Source organism: Epargyreus clarus, unplaced genomic scaffold (genome assembly GCF_041222505.1).
Source record: "Epargyreus clarus isolate Ecla_fem2 unplaced genomic scaffold, WU_Ecla_fem_2.2 ptg000027l, whole genome shotgun sequence".
Taxonomy (NCBI): Eukaryota; Metazoa; Arthropoda; class Insecta; order Lepidoptera; family Hesperiidae; genus Epargyreus; species Epargyreus clarus.
Genome location: NW_027332234.1, coordinates 7,494,170 through 7,518,162, shown reverse-complemented (window position 1 = coordinate 7,518,162; position 23,993 = coordinate 7,494,170). Strand labels below are relative to the sequence as shown.

The 23,993-nt window shown below is 32.8% G+C and overlaps 2 protein-coding genes across 2 annotated transcripts; one reads left to right on the top strand and one right to left on the bottom strand.

Annotated features, from left to right (window-relative positions):
* Positions 1-411: 411 nt before the first annotated feature.
* Positions 412-2,642, top strand: LOC140753711 (uncharacterized). Its single transcript, XM_073088475.1, has 4 exons — positions 412-615; positions 725-812; positions 1,188-1,257; positions 1,861-2,642. Exons 2-4 carry the CDS (start codon positions 730-732, stop codon positions 2,023-2,025), a joined length of 318 nt encoding a protein of 105 aa, XP_072944576.1. The 5' UTR covers positions 412-615; positions 725-729; the 3' UTR covers positions 2,026-2,642.
* Swip-1 (EF-hand domain-containing protein D2 homolog Swip-1) lies at positions 2,629-23,530 on the bottom strand. Its single transcript, XM_073088474.1, has 3 exons — positions 23,211-23,530; positions 4,754-4,918; positions 2,629-4,371 (listed from the first exon to the last, which is right to left on the bottom strand). The coding sequence occupies exons 1-3, from the start codon at positions 23,378-23,380 to the stop codon at positions 4,119-4,121; spliced, it is 588 nt and encodes a 195-aa protein (XP_072944575.1). The 5' UTR covers positions 23,381-23,530; the 3' UTR covers positions 2,629-4,118.
* Between the last annotated feature and the right edge of the window lie 463 nt (positions 23,531-23,993).

Sequence of the window (23,993 nt, the reverse complement as noted above, 5' to 3'; positions counted from 1 at the left end):
TATAAATCTCCTATAATATTTTAAAATATTATCATTATTTGTTATATAAACACTCATAAATTAATATCATATAAATAAAAGTGTAACGAACGTGGCTGTGCGCATAAATCATGTTACAAAAGGCTATGTAAAAAAAATACATTTATGCTAAACTTAATAAAAAAATTCACCGAAACATGTATACTTACAACGTGAAAATATATAAACTAGTAACTAAAATAATGTGTATATAATAATAATTCTTATTATTATTCCTTATTCAAAAATTTATCAATAATACTTATGTTTGTGACTGTTCGTACGTATTCTGTGGTCCTATGACTGTCAATGCTTGCCGCCAAAGAGTAAAATAATATGCTTGCCGCCTTTGTCACGAAAAAATAGCTGTCAATGTCATTTAAAATCTACCAAAAAATAATACACTCAAAAAATGACAGTTTGTTAAGTTTGAATTTCAAGAGTTTCAAACGATTAACCGTGTCTCATTGAGCTCAAATTATTAAAACGTAGTAATAAAACAACTTCATTGTACAATGTATCATCCCATATAAACTTCTAGATATATCGTGTTCGTAGTGTTCCTTTGAGTAGTAACTTAAACAGTGTTTATAAATGGTAAGTATCTTGTGTATAATAACATCGCATGCGACTTATAAGAGAAGACTAAGTAAATTATATCAACACTCTAATAGACAGTTTATTAGATTATTGACTCAATTTACAGGCAAAATGTCTGCTGAAGGACAATTAGCTCAACTACAACATGATCTACAAAATGAGTTAACAACTTCAAATCAACTTTTAAGACTGATGTAAGTATCAAAATAAACCGTTAAACTAGTAAATGTTAATACTTGACTCTATGATACTCTGGTGGACTAAGCTCGTCAGAGGCCTGGGCAAATGTTGAATGAGGCCTGGGACGGAAAGTTGAATGAGGCTTCAGTTTAATAAGTTGATCAATTTTTTCAAGTTTTTTGCAAATATCTACAAGCGAACTTGTACACATTTTGAGATCCCCAGGGCCGGATGCCCAGGGCGGACTGCAACTTTTAGTTCACTAGCTTACTTCTTGTCTGATAATGATTCTGTTATAGACTACATGCTCATTTATTACTTCAATATTATAAAAAATATAAAGCTGTTACACTCAAATTTATATTTCTCTAATAATTTGATTATTGTAGAACTATCGAGCTTCAGAAAATTAAGGCACTTACAAGACCTGGTGGTGAATTTGAGGCAAACATTAAACAGGTATGTAACTAAATATGTTTAATCATGCTATCTCATTGCTTTAAAAAAAATGCATTTAAATTGTGCTTCTGAGATTAGAGAATAAATACAGGGTGTATTTGTTCTCTAATGATAGCCTTGCTGATAGCTGTTAGTCTTGAGGTATGTGATTTTGTCCCCCAATCTTGGGTTTGAGGTGTGAATCTTAGGCATATACCTTTTGAAGTTATCCGAGTATTATAATTTAATTATCACTTGCTTCGACATTGAAGTTATATATGATTACTAGCTGACCCGGCAAATGTTGTGTTGCCATATAAATAAAAAAATGTTAAGGGTGAAAAACCCTTATCACTTAGGGGTATGAAAAATATATAGTAGCCGATTCTCAGATCTACTGAATATGCATATAAAATTTGGTGAAAGTCGGTAAAGCCAGAGGAGTACGGTAACTAATATTGTGACACGAGAATTTTATATATTATTATTACCTAAACAATTCTCATTCTGTAACAAAACCTTTGCCCAGAAATGTGACAGTATTTTTATCTTGATAATAAATGCTTCCAGCTTTAATGATCTTGTTTAGTATGTAAACAGAATTAATTAATTTATTATTTTCAGAATGCAAACTTACTGAAAAATCTTGCCAGTATTCAAAAGCTTGACTTAGAGAAGGTACCAAAAATGAAGAGAGTACAAATTATGGATACTACTCAAAATACTAATCCAAATATGTCTTACGAGCAACATGACAGTTTTAGAGATAGTATGGAAGAAAGTCAGTAAATACTAGGTGTAAGTGAGCTTATGGGTAATCAGGGTTTATGGGTTTGACAATACCAAGTCATATATCTAGGTAAAGATAAAAGTTTTCAACATCTTTTCTGTTTTATTTGTCAACCAATTTTCTGTTTCTTTGTTTGGTTGTGGACTTGAATGTAGATGTGGTCGTGGACTTTTAAGTTTCTAACTGTCAGAAAAATAAATCGCATTTGGGTGCCACATTGCCAAAAACTTTTAATCAGACTTCCATACTTAAAAATAGAAAAAAGAAATCAAAAATTCCGTTTGATCATCATGGAGTACTGCCCGACTTAATGAAATACTGTGTAACTTATTAAGGCTCTGTTGTATAAAGTATTACATAATTTAAGATACCACTTTTATTTAAGAAAAACAAGTCGAAAGGTAAAATATGTCTATAGATTCTTAGATTATACTCAAAAACTTGTCTTGTTTAGAAGTAGGCAGCCAAAGCAGTAAGAATTAAGAATTTCATAATAATAATGAATATGATAACCCAATTTTGTATGTAAATAAATAAAAACCAGTAATTAGGTACAACTATAAAATACTTTTCATATGTAACAAAATATGCAATAAAAACCATTTTACTTACAAAACTTTATTTTTATTTCACTTATTTTACATAGTTATAACTTAGGTATAAAATCTTTACTAACATGTTTGACATGCAATATAACAAATACATAGATTGTGAAGCCCACATTATGAAATAATGAGATAGAAATTAATGTCAGGCACTGTTCATTCCTGTTTTAATTTATTAAAAAGAAAGTTATATAAACTTATAAAGTAAGGTCAAATAAACATGATCTATTCTACTTATTTTCTAATAATGTTTATTGAAAACTTTGAACCAATAAATAAACCTGCTAAGTGTTCGAACCAAAAGAGTCACAAAATAAATATGAGACGAAATGACTCTCGTTTTTATTTGGGTGAGCTAACATGTACCATTTTTTTAAATATAATTTTGGAGTAGCAGACAAGCAGTCCACATGATGGTAAGTGGCTACTGCCGCCCATGGACATCTGTAATCAACCCCAGATAGGATTAGATATTCCTATCTGAGGTTGGCCACAGATGCGCCGCTACCCGTGAGGACTAAGCTAGAACGCCTCGGAAAAGTATTTACCATACATACGAGATAAAACCGTGCAAGAATTATGCTGCAACCGCTTTAAATAATAACATTGCAACCAGCATTTAGATGTCTTTTTCTGTAATGTACATAAAATGTTAGTTTAGGAAATATCTAGAAAATTCAGTTTCCTGGGGTCTTTCGTTATATTCTAGACGGACACATTTATCACTAGTATGATTAGCTTGGACTTAAATGCTAATATGCAACGTAAATAATAATAAACCAATGTAATAATAATCTATAAAATTGAATCCCACTTAATTTGCCGCCTTATAGCATCAAGTAGGTACACCCCTATACTCAAACCAGTTGGACCTGTTCAACATTCCCATCTATATTCTACACAACACCCTTTTCAGTCTCTTAGTCGGCCAAAGAGCTAACTTTTCAATTCCATTCTGAGGTGATTGCTTTACCATGAACAATTAAAAAACTCATCAATTTCTTCCCGTACGACCACGTCCTATCTAATAATCAATAAGTTTGCGCAGTTTCAACGTATGAATAATGTTCATTCAAATTTGATTTTATAACGCCTATTTTGCGTGTAACAAAAAGCTTAAAACTAAAGTTTTTCAATTTACAATAAAAATGTGGGTAAATAAATACGAAAAAGTAAGTAAATAGTAGTTTAGAAGTAATAAAAATACATCAGACGTAAACACACCAAAAAGGAGTTATAGATTAGTTGGGTTGGGCACCTTAATCAATTATACCTGCACATAACTTATTTAATTTAATAATCTTAAATAGGCCACACCAAAAATGGCTACCGTTTAAAAGTTTCAACAGATTAAAATGTTTATCTAAAAACGACATTTTTATGGCGATAGGCCTTTACCGGAGTAACTGATTAATAATTCACCTAAAGCCATGTGGTAACAGCTTACAGACTAGATAGACAACAAATACTCCTAAGTTTATATCGTATCAGTGTTGGAACACAGCAGATTTTTCTTTGAATCTCTGTTTCCGTTGAGCTTTCTCTTCAGCCTCGCGACGTTTTTCCTCTTGTTCTTGGATGATTTCATCATGGAACTTGTTTGTTTTAGCGAGCTCTTCTATTTTCGCTTCGAAGAAGTTTTTAGCGCCGTTGACCCCAACTTGGTCTACGTTTATTTCTGTCAGTCTTGCTAAGGCCTCTAGCCCTGAATCCGACTCGAGTTCCCCGGCTCGTGCTTTGCTGAAAATATTGTTTGTTCATGTTAATAAATATTAATATTCAATACATACATGACGATAACTACTTTAATTTAATTTAGAACTTATACAAATTAAGATTTATAGTCAACGTTTACTGGTTGTACTCAGTGGTTTTATGACTTTACGATTGCAATACACATAAGAGCATTAGAGTAGGTCTTGTTTTTTCTGTTCCATGGAATAGGTACATATATTTGTTAAATATCTGTTAAACACAAAATAATAATCTGTGATGCTAAAATGTGGTAAAGGTGACTCATTACAACTTCATCCTCAGGGGATCTTTGGTCCCCATGTAAAACTATCTATGCAGTCTACATACATGCTCGTTTGCTATTTCTTTGAAATAAAAAGATAGTTACCGGTATATCAACAAGAATTCCCTGAAGCTAATCTTGTTGTCGCCATCTTCATCAACTTCGGATATCATGGCCTTAAGACCGAGATGCGTCTGCGGGGCTCCCAGCCTCTCCATCATACGCTTCACCTCCGTCAGATCGAGGAACCCATCACGACCTTCGTCGAATCTGAAACATTTAACAAGAAACATGAATTTGACTAAAATGGTAGAACATTTTATTTGTTTGTGCATTATGCATCTTGCACCGAATGTGCATTACAAAACAAACAGTGGTAGTTACAAAAGTGTGTTGTTATACACTTTTTTTTGCCATCTTTCCTTTTGGACTTACGGAAATATAATAATTTCTTAATCAGACTTTACCCGATAATATTAAACCCTATTTTAAATTTTATCGATGTAATGTTGCGACATGGTGCATACGAAAAATGTTGGTAGACAACGCTAAAATCATAAATTTTATACTTGGTATACACCTTTTACCTACATAGCCATTTCTGGCAAGTGGTACCGTGGGTGCTTACGTGCCTATTTTACTTTGGAATTGCCTTCTCACTAGTAGATACTCAAACATGACTGTTTAAAACTTCAAACTACTATGCTACATGGTTTTAGAGTCCAGCTATTCATGCAGCAAGTGTGGAGGCACTCCAATATGTGGAAGTAGGACCGTTATGTAAGAACATTGTTATTTAGGCTCGTACAGAAAGTGTAGTGGGTATTGTGAATGCAAATGCCACATTTAATATGGCTACCTGATGATATATGACCTATATTTACAGTCGGTGAAGAAAACAAAAGAAACTTCATTAGCATTTTGATTCTCAACTTAGAAGTTACATCCAAAATAATATATTGATTGACGAACTGACTTCACTGAGACGAAACCATATTTCTATTAGTCAGGAGTTGTTCATAATAATCCACGTGGTGTTACTGATCTGTTTGTAATGTAATAAGTAGATGCCTGTATATTTAACTGTATTTATTCTGCGGTATCACAATAGTATGAACAAGTGCATTCTGTACATACAAACGAGATGAATAGTTGGTTTCCTATAGCAGTTACAAAGAGAGCGCAAAACCTCCCGGTTATGGTAGTGATTTTAAATAGAGGCATTGTAATTGAAACTGAAATAATGTTCGGTGTCGACATTCTATGCAAAGGGGACATTATGAGAAACTAGGCATCGTGTATGTACACTGTACACTACACTATTGAAGTGCATTCACTGGCAAAAACGTGTGAACGAGTTATGTTACTTTACAAATCGCATTATTACATCGCATATTAGCATTGACAGCATAGTTACTTGAAATTAGGCCTTAAACAGCGGTTCTGAAGTGCTTCGCTCCTCTTATTTTTCGAGGTTATGTAGGTAGGTACACATTAAAAAATAATTATCTCGTGATTTAGCCGCAAATAAGAATGTGTGGAAACCACCTTACTTTTGGGTACAAAATAAATACTAACTTTGGGTACAAAACAAATACAGGTATGTGGTGTTAACATACACGCCTGAGAGGTCCTTAAAATAATTGTATGAAAGGTTACTCCTTTACTTTTCTACCAACACGCAATCAACTCTTAACCTCGCTCTATAAGAATAAATCAGTGCCCAGTAGGTACCCTTAGCAAGGAGTTTTTACGTTTTGACAAATATGACTGTTTTGGTATTTGTGTACGTATTGGCCCATATCCTGGTAAGGGTACTGCAGTGGGACAAATTATTGTCAAATAAACGCAAGTTTCAAGACTGGTAATTTAGTCTTTTCGTATTTATTATACTATGTATACCCGTAGTTAACGCTTCTTTGACATGACTACCTACATACAACCTTAAGAATAAGGTGTGACTAACTAATTCATTATTATGTAGATGAGATCACTACAAATAATTTTGTACACGACATTACTTTGAAGTCACTGTTCCTTGCTATACCATTACTAAGCAGTTACACACAAAAATATCATCTTGTGTACACAAAAATATTATCGTGTGTGTATCTCTTAAAACCTTCAGTTACAGCAAAAGAGCAGAAGACTAAATGATCTCTTCTTATATTCATTCTGTACCTACAGATAAAATTAAACCTGAACCAGATCAACAGTATTCAAGGTCATAGTTTTTCTTAGAATTTTCGTATTATTAATAAAATTTCAGTTAGAAACCACAATGACAGCCTACTTTGTAACTTGAATAATATATTAAAACTAAAAACATGCTCACACCATAGTATGTATTAAACGGCGTCAAAAATTCATTTATGCAAAAATTCCATTAAAATTCAATAGCATTTAAAATTACTAGAAATTTTGTAAAAGTTATCAATATTTAACAGTGGATATCAAAGAAATCTTTAGGTATATCTCCTCTGTGCTTAAAACAGATTATAGTGACGATGGTAATGTGTATCACTATTGAGTTCAATTGAATCTAAGTACATAACATGCCTGCCTTGAAGAATTCAATCAAGGTTGGACAACTCATGAATTTTTAATAATCAAGTTTAAAGTAGCAGCAGGCACGGATAAATAGTAGTTTCATTTAGTATTTTTGTAAGAAGAAACAACTTAACAATCACATTTGCTAGGAAAAAAGTATCGTAAGTCGCAGCGTTTATTATTTTTAAACCTGACGCCGTAAACGGACCACCTGAAGAATAAAAATATAAACGGAATGCGTTCCTTGCGGGAGCCACTGTTTGGTCGCGGCGCACGCGTCGATTTATAAAATAAGCCCCTTATGGCATTGTCGAAACATGAACACTAATAATAATGAACGTATACTCATATTTTATAATCAAGAACAAAAGCGTTTGCAGTAGTCCGCAGCTATCAGGCGAAGTTTATTGTCCACATTTTTGTAATGCTTGCAAAACGAGTCACAAGTAGTGGTGGTAGGTATATATTTTTTCTTGGTTAACCACATCGACATCACAAGACATTGTTAACCGACTGACATAACTAATGCTTTACGTGTGTCCTGCATGCCTAGTGGCTTTGGTATTAGCACTATTAGCTGTTCCATCCTACATAATATGTACTTATAGTTTACATAGGATTGGTAGATCATGCATGATCAATTAATATTCTTTGCGTAACCTTAAGGAATCTGCCCGTAACGTTTCATGACCGTGATGGGGACGTGTCAGGTAAAATGCAATACTTGTATTCAAAAGTATTAAAGGTGTTAGTCAATAACGGAAAGTCCAGTGGTGGTCATAGGCTTTTCAAAAGTTTTTTTTTGTCTGATACGTTCACAGTTATAATTTGGTACGGGTTAATTTTTTTAAAGATTAAATTCCACTGTCCAAAGGTAGATCTTGATAGAACGACACAAGAATATAGAAAGATATTAAAATTACTAAGTAAATTAAGTACTATATTAATAAACTACGATTAAAACTTGATGAGTTAATAATGTCAATGACCATTATATATAGAAAAAGTAATATTATTAGACATAATTGTATCAAAATCGACAAAGTTATCTAGGTATGGGAAATTAAAAACTACAAACTGCCACAAACGAGGTCAGACATGATAAACAGGAATCGTTGACCGTCCTACTAACATCCGACACTAACGAACGCCACCACTACACCACCACTAGAGGATTCAATCCCGGGATCCCGGATGTATTCTTGAATTCAATGAATCACGGGATTTTCAGGATTAAAAAATAAATAGTAGTTGTAATATTTAAGAAATCCCACCAAAACACATTTCAGCCTCTTAATATTCTGAGAGCTAAATTAATGTCATCAAAACTCAAAATAAATTACGTACGCAACACTCAACCTACGCATTATGTATTTTGAATTAATGTTAAATGAATTGCTTACATTTTAACCCTTTTCGGTTATAATTTTGTCTTAATAAAGAAACTATGTATCACATAATAACCATATTTGGTCTTTTTCATTCTATATTCATGGATTTCTGAATATTGACAAGGTTATTTTTATTATTACCTACTCAAATTGTTAATTATTCCGGGATTTTAATTCCGGGATTCCAATATTATCTGCAGAAAATCCCAAAATCCCGGGATTAAAAAAGATATCCGGGATCAAATTTTCTAACAACCACCCGTCTATCTACCGAAGTAGGAACAATTAATTGGTATGCGCCCGTTGGCTTATATTTCAAATAACAATTGCTATTCAGTCACAAACAAACCTAGACAGTAGTGTTTATTTTTATTAGAGCATCACGCGGATGTGTAAATGGAAAAACAACTCTATTAAGAAGTATGCCTGTCGTCAAATACATTTATATCTATTTGTATTATGTTTCAAAGTATGAGAAACCCACAGATTTATCTATTATTCATTTAGTTTATTTTTAGTCGGAATTTCTTCAGTAGCAAACGACCTTGGAGTCCAACTGATGGTAAGTGGTCACTGCCGCCCATGGTCTACAGTAACTCCCTGTAGATTCTATACCTACTAAGGATCAAGTTTTACCTAAATCCGATAACACACGTGTAACCACTTTTGAGGAATAACTCAAATTATACATTCCCTTCCACCGGCAATGGTACTCCCCAAAGCTAGCACTACCACCTTGAAATATAACCGTGATACATATGAGTTTCTTATCAATATTAAATTAAAATCACATTAAAATTTCAACCATATCATTTCTCCTTCGTAATCGTATTTGTTGCGTATTACATAATGTACAAACAATATTTTGGTGTCACTAAATATGGACAAGCATAATAAATTATTCATTTATCCTCAGTATACATAATTAAACTGAACTTGTTTCCTGATATAACCCAGTAGGTACGTGTGTTCAAATATTGCATATTACTTTATTTTGTCAGGTAATATTTTATTTAGATATGCTAAGTATGATCTTTAAAAGGAACTCGCTTTCTAAGTCGAAGGTGGCGGCTAAAAAATGGACCTAGGAACAAAATGACTTACTGTCAGTTAGGTAAGACTTTAGGTGAAAGCTAAATCAGATCATTTCCTAACTAAACTGAATTTTTGTTACGTGAAATAATGTTAGGTAACCACATGATATAAAGAAATCCTGTTTTATCTACTGAAATGTTTGATCATTAATTCCTAATAGCATCTCAGTACGAATTATTAAATGGAAACACTCATTTATGAAGGAAATTAGAATATTTAACGATTTCTTGCGTAATTTTCGAGTAACATCACTCATACGTAGACGTATATTAACATGTTTGTAAACATATAAATTATAAATATTAATTAATTAATTAACAACTATAATTATTATGTAATACTTGTATTTTGTAGTTGGTAACCAAGCGGTTGCAACTATTCTACTCAATTGGGGATTCAAGATTTGAATTCCTGGCAGGAGTCTCCAACGACGAGGTACAATAAAGGATTTAATGAATCCGACGTTCAAATACCTACTTCTGATTTTACAAAGTTATGCTCATATTAGAAAGTAATAATAATAATCACTTGAAAAAATGGCCACCGAAAACTTCATGAGGATTTAAACGGCTGAAAGTTCCCTAAACATTCAGAGCTCTGAAGTCTACCAATTCGTCCTGGGCTAGCGCTATGGCATAAACCATTCTTACTCAGAGAGGAGATCCATGCAGCAGTGGGAGTGGTAGAAAAGTTGGCGACGACTTGTATTTCATGATATAGGTACAAATATTTGCTATGTGGATTAAAAAGATTAACGACAAGGTTGGCTGCATGATATTCATATTAAGTACATAATGTATACTTTTGTTTATTATCTTACCTTATATGATGATAAGGACAACTTCTACCAGTGTTGTATTTTATTGCTCATAATTATCTTGGTTATTTATTAGTTAAGCAATTTGCAAAATTAACATACATTGCGTTGACACTACATCAATGTATCTTAACAATTATTTATATTTAGTTTGTAAAAAGAATAAAAAATATATTTAAAAATAGACTTTATAACATTGTTTTGGTTTTCATATTCTTAAAACCTTTTCATTTGATACCCATTTATTTGTGTGAATATAAATTATTCTTACATTGTCATTTAAACGTTACTAAGCTATTCTTACTTTTTCATTCAAACGTTCATGCAAAATTTCACCTCAATAGGCTGGAGTTCAAAATTCATTTGCAACAATTGCGCCTCACATACATACGAACTAAGTTAAATACCAAATTGTAAAAATAGCTGTCTACACTTTACCGTACCAAAAGTATTTATCTGGTTTAGACTTCGCTTGACGCAACTGATTGGCATGAAGGATTGAGTACAGAACTCCAAAAAACATGCAAGTGCTGACTGTCGCATTGCATTTGTATGCCAGCAGGCCGACATGAACAGTACAGAACACCTAAATTGCGTCACGAACGCAACATGAATTCAATGTGAAACGAAACGATTTCCCAACAAAACAATTATTGTTTGCCTATAGCCATTAATCGTTCGTGAGTTTCCTATTTTTTACACCGTATTATTATTTGGCCTTTTTACTAAGTTTTGTAATATTTAATAGATTTAGCGTGCTTATTTCCCATTTATCTTTGTTGGCCATGCAATCCGCTTCCTTTAATTTAATGATGACTTAGTTTATTTATACGTGGGAATTAAAGATAATGGTACAATTATTAAACTAGTTTATAGAGTTCATTATAGAACAGCGTTTCTCAAAGTGGGAGATAATGCCTCTATGTGGGGGCTGGACGCCTTAATGCAGGAGGTGAAAGGTACACTGAAGATTGAAGGGCGTTGATGCACTTTAAGGGGCCATAGCTAATTTGTGATCTTCAGGATGACCTTTTTTATCGACATATTTCAGGGACATAATGTTATTATTTTAAGAGAATCTTTTCTTGTTATTGTTAAAGGTGACCTTCTTTTTTTAGTTTTGCATCAGCTAAAAGACGGAAAGGGGTTCGAATATAGTTTATTCTAAAAGAATGCGGTAAAATAAGATTGAGAACTTATGGTATTTTGAATATGACTATTTATTGAGCTAGTTTCAAGTTTATGAACTCACAAGTCTATTCTTATACCTATCTTTTTGAATTCAAATAGGTTGCTGGCCCGGTATGATCCACAGTTGGCCTGAAGTAATCTGAACCCTAAACATGCACATGTAGTTATAAAATTAAAAAGATGAAAACGGCATGCAGGGCTAGCGGCATAACAATAAATAAAAGAGATAATCTCAGAAACTGCAATAACCGATACCTATATAGAGTCTACTGCAGTCACCTCCGTGCCAAGTTCTTTGAACCCTGAGATAACGAACGTTTATTTTATTGCACATCTCGGTATGAAAATATTCTCTTTGTATTAAAATATACATAAATAATAATAAATAATAATAATGTAATGTAGTTTGCATACTACTGTGACACCCAGTGGTCATCATCATTATACATACATTAATAAAACAAGAGAAAACAATCGATTTTCGAATAAACTTTCGTAACTATTGATAAACTTTAAAATTATTGATTATAAATCATCACATTAATTATTGTGGTTGAATTTCGATCACCAGGCACCAAGCGAAAACTCGAGTACAGAAAATAAGCCTTTGAGTAGATTATGTAAAGTTTGTTTAATAGATTAAGGTCGGTAAAAATGGTAACTATGTCGCCAATATTAAAGCAGAAAAATATTATAAAATTAAAACTTGCTTAAGTGTGATCGACCCAGATTATATAATGTGTAGCTATATAATCTATGTCGATCACAAATTAGATGAATCCAACGACACCTCAAATGTCAAGGCTGTAGGCCCTACAGTAAAGGGCGTGCCATAGAATGTCGTGGTACCTAAATAAAAAAACCCACCTCAATATTACCCCTATTAACCTTACTAGTTTATGATGATCAGTTTTAATGATTTTACATAAGTCAATTATTCTTTGAAGACCGATACATGGATCATTCTATTTTCAAGATTTATGTGGTACAATATACAAGCCAACAAAACTTTTAACAATAGTAAACAGACTTCTCTTATCATGCAAATACGCACATCTCACGCAAATCGCATAAAGTTGACTAAAGACTATTTCAACATCTTTCTCGTTTCATCGTTCTGTTGTTCTATTTCAAGTGACAATTTCACACATTTTAATGGATATGTGGTATAGAAACACTTGACAAGGACAATGGAACAATTAATATTTTATGGATGTCGTCCGATAAGGTCAAGCTGATCACAAAGTTTGATCCAATGTTTGTCTCCGACTCTTTAGTCACTTGACACTTTCTGAGATTTCTGGCTATTTTCCTTAGAAGTATCTTAGGCACTTGAGTAGGTATAAATATTACTTACTTTGTGAACGTTCTTATCATGGTCCTACGTTATCTTGGCCATAACTACGATGTAATGTGTTTCATGTTTGATAATAATGATATCCGCAGCCAAATTTCTGCGTAGCCATATCGTTGACATTACATTACCACTGATAACTAGAAACGTATTACTTAAACTAAACGCAAATGATTAACAATTTAATTCAACCATACCTCACGGAATAACATTTATTAAGTTTCTCCAAAATAAGCATAACTGCATCCTTTCGCGCGGAATTATAAATTAAAATTGATGGTTTTAATGCAGTAACAATAACTTTTAACTCACTGGATACAGTTAAAGACTTTTAAGTGCGATAATTTGGCACATCCGCAAACCACACTCAAAATGTAAAAATATGATTTATACCGAGATACATTAAGAACAATAAATTGTTTTGAAAATTTGAAGTGTCTGTGCTTACGTTGAAAATATTCGCGAAAAGAATACCTATCGAAGTAAAAATAATAATTTTGCTTTTGTATCATATAAAATTTGATACAAACTTGAGTAATTTGGATTTATTGGCACATATGTTAATATGAGAAATGATTTAGTCTAATATAGATTAAAAGTTAACTTACTACTAGGCAAAACCATATGTGGAGAGCTAGTTTGAAATAAAAGATAAAGTTCTCGAAGATCTTCATAAGGAAATACTAGTCTCGGTTCAGTATATATGTAATATGTATATCTACGATATTATACATACATTAGTGCTAGCATTTGTGGTTTTTATTGAGTGAGTCTCAGATAATCGCGAGTATGTAGGTGTGTGTGACTGTAATCTTCATAATTATGATATAACAGTGGTTATCGTTGAAGTACTCAAAGAAATCGTACATATCCTGATGATGTAGAATTTATATGCAGATTTTATTCTGTAACAAACATTGCTGCTTAAAATATCTTTCGGCATAAACAGAACTCGGTACATTAACCCATGCGTCATAGCATCGTTAGTTAAAATTTTAAATGTGAGCTGAAAAATGATGAGTGTGAGAAAGGAATTATAAAGATAATGGTCTTGCCTTGGTATTTAATATGTATTATTGCTCGGTTCGATGTAAAAAAAGACAATTTATTTTCTTAGAATTAGGTAATATTGTGTTCACGTTTACTGTGAATGTAATAATATAAATAAAAAGTATTACCTAATTGGAAACCCTTATGTACATATGTATATTAAACATTTTATTAAAAGGGTTTATCCATAAATTCTAATTGCATTATAAAACATGACGCTACAAAGGGTTCATAAACTTCGTGACATAGTTAAGATATCTATTTTAAATAAGGAATAATATGTTAAAAATAATAATGACGTCACGCGCGTGCGTGTCGCGCAAATGTAAATTAGTGATGTAAAAAATATTTAAGTATTCAAACTATTTTATAATTATAACATATGCAAACAAAGTGCCATATGGGGGTGTTAGTAGGGACTGGTGTGCTGTGAGTCATCGACACCAAACATTGATTTTGTCGCGTGATATCTCCACGCAGACCGGCGCTTCCTTCCTCCCGTTGCGGCGTATATCGATTTTAAAATAATACTACTTTCCTGCGTTGAACCACTGACACATTTGGTATGGAAACGATAATATCATCAGACTAAAGTCCTATTTATATCAACAACTATTTAACGTGTCAGACAAATCATCTATATATATAAAAGCGAAAAGATACTCACGTTCAAAACGTATTAATCAAGGTTTTGCCGAAACTACTGAAGCTACAATCATGAAATTTGAAATATAGCTTCAATTTATAATGTAGATGCGCACTAAGAACGGATTTTTTGATATTCCACCATTAAGGGGGTTAAATGGGGGTTGAAAGTTAGTATGAAAGTCCGTCAGTTTTAATGCAAACTGGATAAAAATTGGTATTTAGCTTTCTGATTTAAAATAATAAAAATCTAATCTGAGGGTTTTTTCAAAATCAACCCTAAAGGTGGTTAAATAGGGGTTGACAGTTTATTTTAAATTTTGCCATTTTGAAAGCCAGCACTATGAAAGTTAGCCATTGCTTTACTGGTTAGATATAATAGAACTTTAGTTCTACGGTTTTTGGAAAATCAACCCCTATGTGGGTTAAATAAGGGTTGTAAGTTTGTATGGAATTCCCCCAGTTTTGATGTAAACTGTATGAAAATCGGTATTTGGGTTTTCGATTAAAAATAATTAAATACCTATTTCTCCATTTTTTGGAAAATCAACCCTTAAGTTGGTAAAATAAGGATAGACAGCTTATTTTAAAATTTGCCAATTTGAAAGCCAGAACTATGAAAATTAACCATTGCTCTACTGGTTAGATATAGTGGAACTTTAATTCTACTGTTTATGGAAAATCAACCCTTATATGGGTTAAATAAGGGTTGTAAGTTTGTATGAAAATCCCCCAGTTTTGATCTAATCTCTAAAAAAATCTGTATTTAGCTTTTTGGTAGAAAATAATTAAACACCTATTTCATCGTTTTTGGAAAATCAACCCTTAAGTTGGTAAAATAGGGGTTGACAGATTATTTTAAAATTTGCCAATTTTAAAGCCAGCAGTACGAAAGTTAGGCATTGCCTTACTGATCAGATATAGTGGAACTTTAATCCTACCGTTTTTGGAAAATCAACCCTTATATGGGTTAAATAAGGGTTGTTAGTTTGTATGAAAGTTTTGATGTAAACTGTATGAAAATCGGTATTTGGGTTTTCGATAGAAAATAATTAAACACCTATTTCACCATTTTTGGAAAATCAACCCTTAAGTTGGTAAAATAAGGGTTGACAGCTTATTTTAAAATTTTCCAATTTGAAAGCCAGCACTATGAAAATTAACCATTGCCTCACTGGTTAGATATAGTGGAACTTTAATTCTATCGTTTTTGGAAAAACAACCCTTATTTGGGTTAAATAAGGGTTGTAAGTTTGTATGAGAGTCCCCCAGTTTTGATGTAAATTGTATAAAAATCGGTATTTGGGTTTTCGATAGAAAATAAATAATCACCTATTTCATTGTTTTTGGAAAATCATCCCTTAAAATGGGGGATGGAATTTTATTTCAAACTCTGTTAATTTGTAAGCAAGGACTATAAAAATTTGCATTTGGCTTTCCTGTTCGAAATAATAGAAGGTTTTTAACACCATTTATGGAAAATCTACCGTTAAGAGGGTAAAATAGGGGTTGACAGTTTGTTGGGAAGTCCGCAGATTTGAAACAAAGTCTATGAAAATTGGTATTAAGATTTCTGATTGAAAATAATAGAACACCAATTTATCGTTTTCGATTACGAATTCTACTAAGGAGGTAAAAGAAGTGTTCGAAGTTAGAAACGTGAAATTTCAGATAACGTCTATTCAGACAAATACACGACAACGTGGACGGGTGCAAATTTCATATATGATAATGCGTAATTTTATTCAAATTGGCCTACATTTTGGTATACTGATTAAGTACATCGCAACTACTTTGGACACACTGCGTGCCAACATTTTGTCCTGCCGTGGGGTATGGTTGTGGTTATGCGTGGATTAGTGATGGTGATGTGGTAGATACCTTGGATTAAAATTTTGGGCTAGAACAGGGCTACATTATCCCCTGCCTGTCGTACGAGACTAAAGGGGGACTTCTGAAGTTGCGGGCGGCAAGAATGGGAGCTCTAACCGCCCAGCTAGCGACCCTGGAAAGAACCACTGTATGTAAGGTCCCATATAACATGGACGGTTCCTATGGAATAGTGTAAATAATAATTATTGTATCCTACATGAAACTTATATTTTTTAAGAAAGTTTCTTACAGTCCACTAATTAGAGTTTTACTGTATATTTCTGAAGAAAGCTTGACCAATTTAGGTACACAGCGACGAAAAAAAAAGCTTTTAGTAAGTAAATATTAATGCTACTTTACCGTTAAAATTGTTAAAGGTACAAATTTACGATTACAGTTATTTGTATGTCATATCATATTTTTTACGCGGGCGAAGCCGCGGGTTCTGCTAGTAATTTCTATACAATCAGGCACGGCCAATATCCGCGCGTTCGCGTTACGGAATATATAAATGCTCATATACATTGTATAGCACAATATGATATGGCTTTGCTATGAAGCGTTGACATGTACAGACATCGTTATATTAATCATCGAATAAATTTCTTCGCGACATGTTGATTCACAGTGATTTAAGTCATTTTATATCCTTACATTTCTTTAAGTCTACATCTAAATATATATAACTCAAAGGTGACTGACCTAGTGATCTATCAATCATGCAGGTAGATGTTATGACGTAGGCATCCGCTAAGAAAGGATTTTGATCAATTCTACCCCCAAGGGGATGAAATAGGGGATGAAAATATTACTTCGTAACGCGAGCGAAGCCGTGGGCAAAAGCGTTTAAAGATAAGGTGCATATTGTTTTTAAAAAATAAAGTGTTCACAGGGAGCGGAAATTCATTTCGATACATTGATACGCTGCTAGAATTTGAAAGTGGTCCTAAATAGTGAGAAATAAAAATTGATTCCTCATTAATGTATGACACGTCCCAACTCAGTCATCAGGTGTCAGTTATACGCGTGTACCTTTCATTAGTTCGAAGAAGGACCCATGTTTACCATGGAAACCTTGAACTGTTGAAATGTTCATTTGAGACTTTATAGTAATGAAATCAATGTACAAAAAGGAATGAAATTATGGAATAAGTTCCAATTTAAATAATGTTTAATGATATAAGAAACCTTCGTGGTTCGACAATAACAGTTTTATGCTAAGTGCTGTTGTTTACTGGTTTGAAAGGTATCGTAAGAAAGATACTCTTATATGAAGTGGTACTCTTGTGAAGGTGGTAGAACCTTTTGTGGTTCGACTCCGGCGGCACCACCGCCACACCTATTTCTACCTAATAACAGCAGTGTTAGGCGCTGCTGTGTTCCGGTTTGAAGGGTGTGGTAGAGAGTCAGAATTTTCCGAAGCGTTCCAGCTTAGTCCTCAGGGGTAGCGGCGCATCTGTGGCCGACCTTAGGTAGGAATATCTAATCCTATCTGAGGTTGATTACAGATGTCCATGGGCGGCAGTAGCCACTTACCATCAGGTGGACTGCATGCTCGCTACTCTGCTACTCCTATATTATAAAAAAAAAATATGTGCCATTCCAACTTAAATCTCAGAGGCAAGAACTCAACTGTGGCCGACCTCAGGTAGGACTCTGATCCTATATAATAATGGTTAAATATGGTTTTCCATATGTAACTCGTGTGCTACTTATACCTACATTATAAAAAGTTACAATTCCGTATTGAGGCGCCTACTATCTACATTACATAACAGTTATATACTTTTAAAACGTACTTATCATTAAGCGAATAATATATGCTGGTTGAACAACTACAAGAATTTCAATTTCATGTTTATTTTTACGAATGAAGCCGGCGACAATGAATTCAAAACCGGTTTTTACTCTATAGCGATTATAGAATATACCAGTATTTAGTTAAGTTGTATGTCGTCCTAAGGTTAATTAACACTGTTAAATTATAGTATTTAAACTGTTATATCAGGTATAGCCTAGGTTATATCAGCTATCGGGGATCGAACCCGGGACCGAAGCTTGGACTATGGCCTAATCCTTCCCATTCTGAGAGGAGACCCGTGCCCAGCAGTGGGACAATAATGCATTGACGACGACGAAACTGTTAAATAGGATATAAACTGTTATACATTCAGCTACTGTTTTATTGGCAGTAATGTGTGAATTAACATGACTCATTATTTATGCTTTTCGCTTTATAGGAAACCACTACACGTTTGTCACGCACAGTGACTAACTTAACTACGTCATGTTGATACACGTCATATTACAAAAAAAATATTATTCATACAAAAATAATTATTGGTTTAATAAAAAATGCTTTTCGTACATAAATCGTATAACTGTGCATTTTGTAGTATAGAGCCGAATAGTAAAACATCTACAAATCGATTAAAAAATTTTGGAGATTCGAATCAATTCTCAGACTGTCCGTCCACTGCTGCCCATAGACCAGATACTTCTACAAGGCAGACAACTCTACAGGAGAACTTGTTCATCGCATGGGGCTAATCCTGTCTGTATCTCCTACGACATCCACGGTAACACAAGAAAAGCAGCTGGATTTTTTTAATGAAAATTTAATTTTGTATTTGATTATGTACTATAATGCACGGATCTATTTAATACTCTACTAATAGAAATATAGAAATTAAAGATCTACCAATAAAATATTATAATTAATAACGAGCTCAACTTATGGTTAAATAACAAAGCATTTTACTTTGTTATTGAATCTTTTAATCGTCCTCAATATATTAATGCCAAATTAAGTACAAATAACGTAAACAGTCAAATTCCAACTCAATTTGTAGAAGTTTCAAAAAATTTCAATAGCTCTACTTTATATAGCTGCTGTTATAATTAGATATTATATTATGATTAAGATACACTGAAATTGCGTATCTAGGCTCTATAATTTAAATCTCAATTTTATATGTAACTGCTGTAAGACTATATTTATTTTATAGTATTATTGCGTTATAGGAAAAAAAGGAAAAAATGTTTAAAACCTTTTATTCGAAAGATAATTCTCGCCATATATTTATCTGGCTGTATGAGTAACAAAAAAAAAAGAAAAAGTGAATAATGGCGGGAATAAGCGGATGATGAATATGATCAATGATGTCTTAGGGTATGGTGTATGGGGCTCTTGTAATTAAATATAACTAATTATCATAATTAAATAATTTATTGAAAAAACCTTAACATTTGTTAAAGTGACAAATAAAGTATTTAATTTTGATTTTGGATAATATTTATCTGACACGAGATTCTGACACGTTTTCGAGATTACCTCTACCATTAACATAATTATACTACTATACTATTATATAATACAGTTTAACTCTCTATTGCTATAATATACATATATGTTTACATAATTGATCTGTTAATGGCCTCTTGATTTACAAATGTGACTTACACCTTAACCGACCGGTACAAAATAGATTATCTATTGTTGAAATAGATTAGTAGATTACTCACTCCTAACAAGAAAATGTAACCAGTTTTGAGAATTGAAATAGTTGCGTAAAAAAGTTTTGCTACGTCTCCGTGCTAAAATGTCCCTAAAATATTTGAAATAATTATTTATTTATTTATTATGTAAATTACGCAGTATTAGTTATTTATTCGTAAATTTTCTCTAAAATGTTTTTATTTGTCAAGAATTCAAAAAAAGAACTTACTAATAAGCCGTTTGTGGCTTCATTCAATTTCAAGGCGGCGAAGTATCTTTACTAATCTATGATTGTTGATAACAGTGAGTAATATCCGCCTTTCCGAACTCTCAGGAAGTAAACTGTTAATGACGTAAACTTAAAAGTGGTTCATACACCTTGTCACCTATGAATGGACTCATTCTATCAACAAATCACGTTTAGTTGTAAAGTAACATGTCATAATTAAAAGGCTGATGTATTGATACGGAAGAGTTCGTTGCAATTATTAAACCTACGAGCTACCTACACCTAAAATAGTTATAAGTTGGTGGATCATTTTTAACGATGTTTACTTCTATTTTATATTGGTTCCATTTATTAAATTATTTCGACATTATGTATAACAAACAGTATTTTAGAAATTTATAATAAGGATTGGTAGAAAAATAAATAGTAAGTAAAAATAAGTAGTAGTAAAAAACCTTTAATTCGAAAGAATATTCTGGCCATATTCAGCTGGCTGTATTCGTGACAAAAAAAAATCAAGAAATTATGGTCGGGCGGGAAAGGCAGATAATCTAAGATTAAGAAACAATATTTTATTGGAGATACTCTTTGCTATTTTACTTAAAATAAATATGTAACAATTCAACGTTCTGGTGTATTCTACCGTTCTTCGTAATCGTAATTATATTATAAGTAATAAATATATTGTACAATATTTTATTAGAAATGATTTCATAACACTACCGGCTAAAAGGTATGTCATGTTTTTCCAGTCATGTAATATATGTATAGTGATAATTATTATTTATTTTAAAAATTAAGTAAGACTGAGGCCATGTAAATATAACAGCCATAACTTCGCCGTTTATGAACCTATTTTAATGCCTTTAATTTCGTGCGTGGACAATTGCTACAAGTTGGTCCCATTTAAATATGATGAAGATCAGAGTGGGTTCTGGAGACAAAATATGTAACTCCTCAACCGATGGGTATAATTGAGTTTTGTTTGAAGATATTTGGTGTAGGTTCTAATGAAATTGCAAAACCAGTTTATCATTGACTATTTAGGGTCTGATAATGTGGCTCGGAGTCAAAATATGTAACTCCTCAACCGATGGGAATAATTGAGTTGTGTTTGAAGATATTTGGTGTAGGTTCTAATGAAATTGCAAAGCCAGTTCATCATTGACTATTTAAGGGTCCGATAATGTGGCTCGGAGACAAAATATGTAACTCCTCAACCGATGGGAATAATTGAGTTGTGTTTGAAGATATTTGGTGTAGGTTCTAATGAAATTGCAAAGCCAGTTCATCATTGACTATTTAGTTAGGTTAAGTTGGAACATATAAGACAATATAAAACTAAGCGAACCCGCTAACAGGGCGCTGCCGCGCCCTGTTAGCGGGCGGTTCCAATAATTTGTACAATGATGACGAACTTCAGAAATATGTACTAAACCAACATTTATTTGAATTATTTTTTACTTTGTAGTGACATAGAAGTCGGTTTTATTTTTTGTTAAAAATTTTTTCTCTAAAAATGTTTTTATTTGTCAAGAATTCAATAAAAGAACTTACTAATAATCTGTTTGTGGCTTTATTCAATTTCAAGCCGGCGAAGTATCTTTACTAATCTCTGATCTATGGATGTAAATAGTACCTATTATTGTAATAAATATATCGTAAAACAGAAGCATTATGTAGCGCCTAGCTTACGTTCGCTTCTATGTTGTTATAGTTTGTAAAGTTAAACAAAATGAAGTCATGCGGGTATCCTACTGGTTTGGCGAGTGTTGATTGTTTCTTGTTGGGGTTGGGGTTTAAAAATAAAATATTGACCGGCTTACAACTGCAATAATACTCCTAACACAGCTTACAATGTTAAAGATGTAATGAAGTTTCCATTTATATCCAGATAGTTAAAGATGATTAATAATGATGTTAATGAAGCTTACATTTATATCCAGATATATAATGTAGTATTAGATGGGTATATCGTATTGTATTTTGACACTAATTTGAATAAAATAAATGCGCAGTTTAATACCTGCCTCATTTTTGTCTATAAATTTATTCATGTGAACAGAATATAAGTAATTCATTATAATTCGCAGTTGATTACGTCAAAATCTACAATTTTTGTTAGATAGGTACCACGTAAAAATTTTATTATGTCGTGTGAATCTTCAATTATCTCATTGGGTAAGCAAATGAAAGTGATTCTGAAGTAAATTGACTCCCGTAAAATGGAGCGGCACCTATTCAATATCTACTCCCACGACCCCACTCGTCACAGTAAAGTATTAATAAATTACTTCTATTATGTTTTCGAATAATTAATTGCCGGAACTTTCACTAATGTATTGCGAAATGGCATGTTAATATACTTAATTATTAAATTTCTCTTATCACTTTTTTTTTGGGTTCCCTAATACGTTTAATAAAAATAGAAACATATTTGGTATACGCCCGATTGACATATAATAATTTAACGATACAAAACGTTCTTAGTGCGTAAAAAATGAACTGAATGTTCAATAAATTGATATGATTATCAATTCAGGGGTAGGTGGGACTTTCAACTTTTTTTGCAACCATATAGGTTCACATCTCGCTTCTGCGTACAAGACCAAACTGAATAATCTTAATACTCCCTAATCTAGACCAACAAAACAAACGACAGCTGCTTATTTATCTTTCGACATAACTACTTAATAAACTAGAATTTAATTAGCAATAACTGAACACGTAAATAAATGCGCATTATCTATTAGGTAAGTACAAAATGTTTTAAAATAACGTTTAATCATTAATTTATTAAAGAATCAATATGCATAATTGAAGGTAGGTAGGATATGATTATATATCTCCACTCATTTTAAAAACTTACTTGTTGAAGGTCTCCTCGTATTGTTTTATTTCCTTCCTGGAGAACTCGTGAAATTCCGTGAACACGTTCACGAATTTATATTTCGGCTTCACCTCGAGCCCCTCTTCGAGTTTCTCGTTGATTTGTTGCCTCCTGGAGAGGATTCCGCTGAGTTCGTCTGTGGCTGACATTGTGAAAAATTACGCGCCAATGAAGTTGTAATATACGTTTGTTGGTCGAGAGGAGAGCTATAACGCGTGGAGCGTGTTCGCGCGACGTTAGATACACTGGTTGTGTGACTGGCGTGGCCGGGTGCCGACGACCACTATTCTCATCGCGCGCTCCCTCGCAGTATCGTAATCACGTCGCGGGGGACGGAGGATCGACGCGAGTTTGTGCCGCGCACGCTTTGACTCTTCATAATTTATCTCATCTTGCCGCATTCGAGTTACCTTCGAAATAAACCTCGACAAATTTTAAATTTTGTTCGATGCATGAGTAATGATAAAAACACCAGAAAACATGAAATTGTACTAAGTAATATTAACAATGGAGAAACTGAATATAGACGACTATAATATATTGGTATAATTATACACAATATTATGATATCTGTATGTATGTATGTATGAAAAATGCATGTGTATTATCATGTATGGGTCGACATGCATTTCAGTTTTGGAGCAAATAATTAAATAGAAAGTTTGGAAAATCCAAAAGTGCACGACTCATAATGCTCATTTAATTATGAAATATAAAAAAAAAAAAACTTAAGTCGTTCAAAATTAATTGCCGAAAAAACAG